The sequence below is a fragment of the Ooceraea biroi genome, chromosome 9 (genome assembly GCF_003672135.1).
Source record: "Ooceraea biroi isolate clonal line C1 chromosome 9, Obir_v5.4, whole genome shotgun sequence".
In the NCBI taxonomy this organism is placed as follows: domain Eukaryota; kingdom Metazoa; phylum Arthropoda; class Insecta; order Hymenoptera; family Formicidae; genus Ooceraea; species Ooceraea biroi.
This window is the reverse complement of record NC_039514.1, coordinates 7383640-7394417: the sequence shown is the minus strand read 5'-3', so window position 1 is coordinate 7394417 and position 10778 is coordinate 7383640. Positions and strand designations below refer to the sequence as shown.

General features: G+C 39.5%; 1 protein-coding gene across 4 annotated transcripts; it reads right to left on the bottom strand.

Annotated features, from left to right (window-relative positions):
- LOC105279026 (JNK-interacting protein 1) lies at nt 1-9777 on the bottom strand. Of its 4 annotated transcripts, none has more exons than XM_011338553.3 (8): nt 9545-9777; nt 6774-6998; nt 5352-5593; nt 3918-4193; nt 3371-3523; nt 903-1186; nt 608-786; nt 1-435 (listed from the first exon to the last, which is right to left on the bottom strand). In XM_011338553.3, exons 1-8 carry the CDS (start codon nt 9625-9627, stop codon nt 363-365), a joined length of 1515 nt encoding a protein of 504 aa, XP_011336855.1. In that variant the 5' UTR covers nt 9628-9777; the 3' UTR covers nt 1-362. The 4 variants fall into 4 exon arrangements, with proteins under 4 accessions (XP_011336855.1, XP_026828335.1, XP_026828334.1 ...); XM_026972534.1 differs by having other exon boundaries at nt 5352-5572; nt 9545-9776; XM_026972533.1 differs by having other exon boundaries at nt 6786-6998; nt 9545-9776.
- Between the last annotated feature and the right edge of the window lie 1001 nt (nt 9778-10778).

Sequence of the window (10778 nt, the reverse complement as noted above, 5' to 3'; positions counted from 1 at the left end):
TTTTTTTTTTTTTTAATTTTCAATTACCAACCCACCGCTTTCGTTCGAAATTTGGCATGGTTATAGTATCACAAAGACATCAATAAAATATTGCAGTCAGGAAAATCGCCATAGGCTCCCACGTGTAATCCATGAAATGATAAATGACTTCGTAAAAGTCAATCCCCTTTCGTTGGAGGAAAGTGCGTCAGAGAGATACATGTATGTACATATTCAATGTATATAAACTAGTTGTGTTTGATTCGCGTTTATTGTTTTATATCTACAACTAGCGGGTAATATGTACAGGGGTCGGCGGGTGGGGGGTAAGTGAAATTTATTATTTTCTCCGCAGCCACTATACGTCAGGCCGAGAGCTGAGTTTATTCAATGTAGATGTCCTCTATGGGAAAAGCAGTCTCGATGAATTTCGTGTAGAACCGATGAAAAGCGCGTCTGGAAGAAGACAATTTCTAAAGTTACTAAAAATCTCCAAATCTGTAAACGCTTCAAAATATATTTTATGCGAGGCGACTAAAAATTCGCAAATTATTAATTGCCAATTTGCGCAAATAAAATTTCCTCTACAAAAGATTTCATGAAGAGATTACACCACCCGAGCACTCACCCGACAGCTTCGGCGACGGGTCTCGTAGATTCCTGACCGATGAACACGTGGCAAGCGAATCTCTGCAGGGTGGGGTGTTTCGTGATGAAGCCGAGGTAGCGATGATCGCGCGGATGGAACGCGCAGAACGATACATTTTTCAGCGAGTAGAAATAGTCGTGACAGGGGCCCTGACTCTTCTGCAAGGTCACGTGCGTGCGTGTCAGCGATTGTAACTTGGTGTCGCGCACCTTTTTTTTCAACGCTCGCAAATTAAGTTGGCGCTCAAGTTGTTGAAATCAGCAAAGTTGCTTACCCGCGGTTTACTCCTATCGACCATCCGGAGACCCTGATCGGACACTTCGAGGATGCAGCTCTGCGAGGGTGGCGGATCCTGCGTAGAATTGCGAAGGATCCTCCGTACCGCCTGGCAAACCACTCCCGTACCCTTGTGCGCCAGAGTCTCTATCGAGCCCAGATAACCCAGTAGGTATCTCTCCCTCTTGACTTTCGGCGCGGTGGGATCGAAGTCGCTGTACTCCATGTCAACCGCGTAAGCTGACGGGAAGATACCTTGCCGACCGGTCCTCAAATTCACGCCTAAGTAATTAGAGGAGAGTCCCCTATTATGAGATATGCTCCTAATATGAGATACTGGAGTTTCTGCTAAACTAGTGAGTACCATCTGTTAGTTCCACCATGAACTTATTACTCTTGGTGTAAAATGTATTTAGTGAAAAATTCATTGTTCGTTATTGCGTTTAGCTTTTGCAAGAAACGGTTTGTGAAATTGTGAACATGTCAAAGGAACTTGAGGTAAGTCTTTAAACCTTGTTTATTATATAATAAAGAAATGGTTGGCAATAAATTCAGTATGCAATGATAGAGTAGAATCGTAGTAACAGGAAAATACGCGATTTGTTGAATTGCTTAATTGTAGAGGTTAGATTTCATGATCGCGGAACCGCTAGGCGCGTGGCTCGTATAATGAGATATTCAGGATACTCTTAATATGAGATAATTATTGCTCGAATATGAAGATTATGTAGTGTAATAAAAAGAAAGAAAATACTACGTTAAGGTTAAAGAAAAGTTAATACGAATTTATATTACGAATTTTTGTGTATTTAATTTTTATAGAATCTGACTATGGAGGTTAGAGATACGAGGAAGCGTCGACAGTGGAATCGTGAAGATTTGGCGAAGGCTGTGGCAGCAGTATTTTTATAAAACTATCTAATAAAGTTTTTTAATTGCAATACTGATGTATTTTGCACTTTTAACACCGATTTCTCGAGGCATCTTATATTAGGAGCACACTTTCTCGATCCTGCGTAAAGTTCTTTTTTCAAATTTTTTTAATTTTCGGAAAAAATAATATTTAAATTAGATTTTTCATTTGACCAACCTAAAGCTTATTAAATTCTCTTCAAGAGAACGTATTACATTTTTAAATTCTGCCTATAGATTTCCTTACATTCGGCAAAATCGATATGGTATCTCATAATCGGGGACTTTTCTCTATATTATTTAATTGACAATTTAATATATTATTAAATTTATTATCTAATAATTTATAATTTAAATATATTATTTAAGTTATTATATAATAATTTAATTTCGTTGGTATGATTTATATATATATATATATATATATATATATGTATGTATATTATAGAGGAATCCCCTATTATGAGATATGCTCCTAATATGAGATACTGGAGTTTCTGCTAAACTAGTGAGTACCATCTGTTAGTTCCACCATGAACTTATTACTCTTGGTGTAAAATGTATTTAGTGAAAAATTCATTGTTCGTTATTGCGTTTAGCTTTTGCAAGAAACGGTTTGTGAAATTGTGAACATGTCAAAGGAACTTGAGGTAAGTCTTTAAACCTTGTTTATTATATAATAAAGAAATGGTTGGCAATAAATTCAGTATGCAATGATAGAGTAGAATCGTAGTAACAGGAAAATACGCGATTTGTTGAATTGCTTAATTGTAGAGGTTAGATTTCATGATCGCGGAACCGCTAGGCGCGTGGCTCGTATAATGAGATATTCAGGATACTCTTAATATGAGATAATTATTGCTCGAATATGAAGATTATGTAGTGTAATAAAAAGAAAGAAAATACTACGTTAAGGTTAAAGAAAAGTTAATACGAATTTATATTACGAATTTTTGTGTATTTAATTTTTATAGAATCTGACTATGGAGGTTAGAGATACGAGGAAGCGTCGTCAGTGGAATCGTGAAGATTTGGCGAAGGCTGTGGCAGCAGTATTTTTATAAAACTATCTAATAAAGTTTTTTAATTGCAATACTGATGTATTTTGCACTTTTAACACCGATTTCTCGAGGCATCTTATATTAGGAGCACACTTTCTCGATCCTGCGTAAAGTTCTTTTTTCAAATTTTTTTAATTTTCGGAAAAAATAATATTTAAATTCGATTTTCATTTCATCAACCTAAAGCTTATTAAATTCTCTTCAAGAGAACGTATTACATTTTTAAATTCTGCCTATAGATTTCCTTACATTCGGCAAAATCGATATGGTATCTCATAATCGGGGACTTTCCTCTATATTATATAATTTTTATATGAAATTTTAATTAAAAATATATCATAATTTTTCTATAAAGAATTATTTATAGAAAATATTTGTCCCACCTCCTAATCTATTGGAATTAGATTATTAGAGAGGTTGTACTCGGTTACCGTTACGATTCAAGTTTGATATCACCAAGGATATCAGGGAAATTGATATCATCACCACACACCTTCGCACCACAGATCGTCGGCCTCCTTCTGCACGTATATGGGGTCTCCAATTTCCAGATCAATTTCGTCGTGGTGTCGCGGTATGAATTTGTGCAGGCCTCGATGCGTCGCCTCGAGCAGTTCCAGCTGGGTGAACGGTACGCCTCCGCTTCCTTCGAAATGAAAAAGCGAGTTAGTATTGATCCCTCGAGTTGCATCACGGGTCTGTTCGGGAACGAGAAAAATTTATGATACAACTCAACAATCCCCTGGCTTTTAAAACTTTTCGCAAGTGAGGCAATGGAGATCCCAGGCTGTGAGAAAGCTCCTAACAAAACTAATGAAATCACGCGGCATATCGAGAGAAAATTTTACGCGCAATGTTATCTTTTCTCTACAAAATTTTTTGGAGAATTTTTGGCATTGGAAATTATACCAAATAAATTTTATGGAATTTTCTTATATTCCAATTAATTAATATGATAAGAAGCAATTTATTAATATAAAGATTTAATTAATACAATAAATAAAGGACAAAGAGGTAATTTCTAAGGGAATCGCGATTACCTGGAGTGCTGCTAGGCGACCCCGAGTCCGTATTCTGCAGGGTATTGCAAGGTATAGGCGACACGCTCTTGGGCCCGTTTTCCGGGGAATGAGCAGTGGAGTGACCGCTGTCGGTGGCCATCCTCTCGCTGTCGGGCGAGCTGTCCTCGTGACGGAGCCTGGGGTGGCATTTCCTTAGAACAAGATGAGGCCGGGACGAGGTCAAGCCGGTGGCGGCACTTAACTCATCTGCCAGCGACGATGACGTTTGCATGGACGTCTGGCACATGGGCAGAGCTAAAATAATAACAGTCAGAATACATTAACGGCACTTTACTCTTTCGTTAGCAGCTATAAAAAATATCCTTCCTTATTTTTAAGGATAATAATCGAAGTCGAATTATAGAAAAACAATTCTTTAATCATCAGCGAAAGGGAAATCCAAACTTCTGCAATCTAGACTCAATCAACTCGAATAAGCGGCTCACATATATTATTTAACTTTGGAGGGTGTTCTGTGACGAGTGCTTCTTGTAATACTGACATGATGCAAGCGGACATCTGGATTTTCTTTCGCTGTGGTCGACAATGTGATCGGTTTCTTGGTTTCATTGATACACGCGATGCACACAGCTATCGCATGGTAACGGCGAAAATGATACTGATAATGCCTATCGGATACTCTATGCCTAGGTGTTACATACAGTGCTGGCAAAAAGTTCCGGAACGGTTAAAAATCTTGGAAAATAATGATTTAGTGGAAAAATGTTTCAAACAAAAAGTATAGGGCTTAAAAAATCTATTAGATGATGATTTTTTTTTCTCTTACGAGTACGTAAAAGAAAAAGAGGTGTAAATCCGACCGTGCAACCTCCACGCGGTACACCTTGGGGAATTCTAATGGCGGCGGTACTGTGTAACCTTCAAGCCTTATAAGTCAAAAAGTACGTAAGAGAAAAAAAATTTATTATAGCGTTTCGAAAAGCTCTCGAGCTAAGCTACAAGAATATGTAATAAAAAATAGGGGTTTCCATTTAAGATTTTTATGTTGACCATGACCAGGCTTTCCAAGGTCATACTAAGGTCAAATATATATCATCATCTAATAGATTTTTTTAAGCCCTATACTTTTTGTTTGAACCATTTTTCCACTAAATCATTATTTTCCAAGATTTTTAACCGTTCCGGAACTTTTTGCCAGCACTGTATATATAATTTTCATAATTTCTATCATAAAAATCTATAAAATTCTAACTTTTCGGAAAATTCAATGAGCGACAATAATTTGACGATTAAAATTCGAAACTTTTTACAGTAACATATTTTATTCTCTCTCGTTTCATCTTACTTTTTATTCCTCCTCTCCCTTCTTTCGACAATTATAAATTATGATAGCAATTTGATAAGAATAAAAGATTAAAGAGAAATTATCCATTTATGCGGAGGCTCCCTTACATTTCTTGTTTTTCGGAATTTCCGGCAACCTCCGACGTCTACGCTCGGTGCCGCCGCTTCCGGGTCGATTTGCCGGTACGTGCTCCGGTGTAGGCCAGGAGCTCAAACTGGAACACGAATCGCCGACGTCGCTGACGACGCTGTCCCGGCCGCCGTTAACGGATACGGTGGTGCCACCCCCGCCCGGTCCTGGTCCGCCGCCGCCTACCGATCGACCCCTGCTGCTCAGTCCACCGAACAAGCTAATGTCATCCAAGGGTTGTTGTATAGTGAGCTAAACTATCGTTCACCATGCTGCCTACTTAAATTCTTCCAAAGATTCACAAAAGTCTCTGATTCTTCATTGAATTTACAAAGATACCGCGACGTTTCTTAGAACAATTTAGATCATCAGCGCTTGAAACCGCAATTAAAAATTAAGAATCATTGAATCAAAATTAACAAACTTCGAGAAAAATTTATGACTTTTTGTTATTTGAAAAATTTAATGCAGCAAGATAATAAATACGTGGTCCATGTAATTTAAATTTTCTTTCCCACACGTATGATGATGATGATGATGTTTAATTAGCTTAAAGAAAGACAGAACATACACGGAATTCGATATCCGTTTAGAAACTTTGATTCGAATTCGAGCATTTCGCAATGAATGTCGCGTCGGTCTGGTAGCGGCGATTCCGGAAGGCAACGTGGAATGTAGGACACTTAATGGTGCAGAAAAGAGATAACGGACATGAAGGCCCACGCGTACTCGGGACACTCGGAAAGTATTAAACCCCCCTAGTTCGAGGAGGTGGTAGTGTCGCTGGTAGGTAAGTTGGCCGCCGTTCGCGTGCATCTCAGCTTCGAAACAGCAGCAACAGTTAATGAATAATTACCAGCGTTACCGCGCGTCGCTCAGACTCACCCGGAGCGTATTTCTGGATGCCCGAGTTATTTTTAACAAGGTCAGAGTTATGAGATTGCGGTGTTATCGTGGATTACTGTGCCCGTTGATGCAGGCTCTCTGTTGCACGGCGCGGCGATATTGCAGACACGTTGTTAATTAAAACATTAAATTTCGTCAAAAACTGCAACCTAAGAGCGGGGAATAAAAAACTTAACTCCGCTTCCTCGAGGACGTGAGGACATAGCCAGAGTCCAAATTGTTCCCCTCATAATTACCCAGTGTAGAAATTATTCTTTTATCTTCTGCGCTATTTTGTAAATAAATTGATTGCAAATACGAGCGTTGCATTATTCCGCTCTTTTCTCTCTGTCCCGAGTCCTTCTTTGCGTCTTTAAAAGGCGATATTTGAATCCGAATTAGCAGTGATTCAAATAAGATTTATTGAGATTTTTTTTCAGAAAAGTTAAATTTATTATATTTAAATTGAAAAGTTAAATCTGCAATTTGCGATAACGGAAGTGCAAAACACTTACGACGTTACCAACCTAAAGTCGCTGTCAGCTATGATCGAGCAACGGTGATCCAACTCCTCGCTGTCATCGGGGGTGGTATGTCCACTTTGGTTGTCGTGCCGATGTATAACGACGACCTCTTCATCCTCGGAGTCACCGGTGACGGCGTCGCAGGATCTGCCGACTTCCCCGTCGCTCCCTTGCGAGGACGTCGGTGAATCATCGATCATTACATCGTGCACGAGCCTGAAGCATATGAATCATTCAATGAAACATGAGAGAAAATTGTGTTAAATTGTAATTAAAAAATGGAAGAAATTGATCAACGAAAAACTCTCTCTTTAAATACGCGAGAAAAGAATAAGTAGAAAAAATTATAACAACTAACTTGTTATAATTTTTTAAAATCAATGTTTAATTATTAAAATATAAAATAGTCTTTTAGATTTTAATGAATAATGTGGAAAATAATAAAAAGGACTTCATTAAAAAAATATATATAAAATGTAACTACAATTGCAAGATGTATAGAATTATAAACAATATTTATCTGCGATGAAAAAACATTGTAAAAAGATAAAATAAAAGTCGTTCATTTCCAGATATTCAGAAGTTTGAAAAATGTCTGTCACAATTGTATTTCACACGATATGCCTTCGTCGTCTCATTTCATGCACTTTCGTTTCATTGTACACGTGCAGTATTGGCACGTACATTCGCGCATATCGAGAAATTTATCGAGATTTATAAACGTACGAACAAACGTTTGTCCCGATGGAAGACACGCGTGGAAATTAAAAGTGACACCAGTATGCTTTATAGGCGCATTATTCCGGAAAAAGAATCCTTCGAGCACGTACTCGTGTCGAGATAACGATACTTTCGATAGAAGAGCATTCACTCGACTTTCGAATACTCTTCGGGTCGATTCCTCTCTTGATATCGGCACTCCTCATACTTTTTCCGATATCTACAACTACCTACGCATCCTTGCGCGATCGCATATTCCAGGTAAGACAAGAAAATAAAGCGCTGCATCTAATTTTAAGTTTCGTGATATATTTTAATGCTTATCTCTAAATATGGTAATCATTATTTCATTTCTTTTTTTTATATTTTTATCAAGTAATTTACATTTCAATCCCGACATTTGCAAGTTTCTTATTATAACTGCAGTCAATAATTTAAAAGCAGTTGTCTTGTATTGATCTCGAAGTTGATAAAAGATGCATTTAAACAATTTGACGGAAACAAGAACGTTTCCATTAATGCAGGAATTTCCACTGACTCTACGTAGCTTCGCCCGAAATGCAAGCCAGATTGAAAATTAGTTCAGAAATAGTTGCAGCTGAAATAGTTGAACCGTCATATATCGATTTTGCTGTTTTTGCGCGAAATCGTTTTCGGACAACGACACGTCTAATCGCAGTCCAACATGTGGACGTGCAAAAAATATATAAAAAACGAGATAAAATAATGATCACCATATTTAGAGATAAGCATTAAAATATCACGAAACTTAAAATTAGATGCAGCGTTTTAGTTTACTCAGCGATCATATTTCTTGTCATTCGACATACAAATGTTCTGCTTTTATTAAAACGTTTATATTAACATGTCGTAAAATTAAAATTTAGTGAATTGCCCTTACAGTTAATATCATATTATACAATCAGCGATCAAAATGCATGACAGCACAAACGTTACGCTCGCCGCATCACGATTATGAAAGCGATGGCAATGTGCGCGCAGTTATGCGATTATATCGCATTATCTGGCGATATTCACCTCTTTCAAATAGGATCATCGCTTATTTGCGGCAACGGAAGTAACACGCCTGCATGTAAACGAAAGCAGCGAATTATGTTCATCACCGTTATCTATCCGCGCGCGTCGCGTTGCAGTTTCACGTCGTATCCTTGTGTCACTTATGCTCCAAGATCAATAGTTTTAAAGGCATGTCGCGATGCGACTTGGCGATTCCTTCGTGAGTTCTTCATCCGAGACGCGCATCCATGGATTTCACAACAAATATGTCACGAAGAAATATCTCAGAAAATCGGGAGAAAGAGTGAACATATGTATGCGGGAATTCATCGAATTTTCTACACTTCTGGCAACGAAGAAGTATCAGTGAAACATTTTTATTATCGCAACGCAACGCGTTGTTCCCAGGTGACAGTCTGGTAGTCAGTTTTGATCATTAATCTTATTGTTCACTTAGACGCAAGGCGCGGAATAAATTACACATAAATTACAGTTATTAAAAGCAAATTAAAGGATTAAGATTTCTTGTCAAATAAAACAAAAGAGATATTTAATTTTTCAATTCATGAATCAATAACTGTATGTGAAGGTATGCATTTTTTTAGCATGCACCACCATGGCACTTAGATAAACTGTGGCGTTATATCGAATTAAATCGTGCTGAATCATCCACGAGATTCGGTAATCCTGCACAATTATCCGAAGCGACGATTCGCTGCTTTTCATACACCAACCAGACTCATGAATCCTCGATCACCCCATCTGAATAGTCTAGTTACAGCCTGATCACCCTGCTACCTTCCGCCACGTCCACTCGGTGGCGATGTACGACACATTACACCCTTATTTCTAACTCCCGATCTCCCTTTCGCACATTCGACCTTTGAGTTGGCTCGCTACCCTTCGGATTTTCCCCGTTGCCTGCATCTTTCGTCGTGGACCATGTTACGTCCCGGTGATTCCGATCGCACGATCGTGTGTCATCTGTTTGACGAAGAGGCTCGTGTCGCAGGGGGGTAACTCACGTGTAGTTGGAGAGCGGCGCCTTCAGGTGCTGGGGCAACCTCTCGAAGTAGTGCCGGAACTCCTCGAACTCGCTGTCGGCCATCGCCGGCTGCGTACGCGGCACGGGCGAGGTACTGGGCACACAGGGCACAGGGGTCGGTCCCGAGGGCGGCCGTGGCGGCCTGGTGGAGACCTGCTCTCGTCGACGTACCACCAGGAAACGTACGGGGTGAGAAGATGTCGCTAATGTCGTCGTCGACGTCGACGTCGGTTCGACGTCGTCGCGCGAACGCGACGCAAACCCCTATTGATTCCTGCGTGGCGGGCGTCGTGCGCTTGCTCGTCCGCGAGGGTGGACGCGGAGGGGTTGCTTCTCGGCCTAGAGCCGGAGGAAGAAGAAGATAGAATCGGAGAGTGGTAGGGGATGAAACAAGAACCGTGAGTCTAGGGTGAACGTTTGCTGCGTATTCACGGCCCGCATTTAGCGCTAAATGCAACGGGAGAACGCATAATAAAATGATCAGGGTAGAAAAGTCCAGTGACCGCATATGATTCGAAATGAGCGCTATAAATAGCGCGGGAGCGCTATTACCTTCTTTCCGGGCCTTGAACTCTTCTTCAAAGAGATTTATCTCGCGTCTGCTATATTTGAAAATTGAAATGATAAAGCTGCCTGCGATGAAGTAAATTAACAAACAGCGAGCATCGCATTATAAAATATTATAACAAATGATTTCGATCTAAAGAAGAAAAAATTAATATAAATTTCTTTTCATGTTAAACTATGCATTTCATTGCGCGTGCCTTATAGTTCTGGAATCTTTCCTGGAAAACTCTGTAAAAATTGCGGGTGTATGTGCCCCTCGAGAGAATGTAGGCCAGGATCCAGTCGCTGTTTGGATCCAACGCGCTGCTCGATATATGTATACACGGCGCAATGAAACATTCATCAGCAGGCTGCATAAACTCTCGGGAGTTTACAGTCGTATTTTCTGGAGTAGCTTGGAATTCGCGGCGGAGAACGCAATGCCGGAGTCGCGATAAAATTCTGGCGAGATGGTTAAATATTTTACGATCTCTCGGCAATCGATCTTTCGAACTCATATATTCATGCTGCAACAGTGAAGATTCATTTTCTCCGTTCATTCCGATGCTGACTCATCGAAAATTTTGATAATTTATCACGTCGTGAATAATGCCACTGATTGACATAAATTCTCCTTGTTCGAGCAATTCTGGCTCCCTGTCACGTTC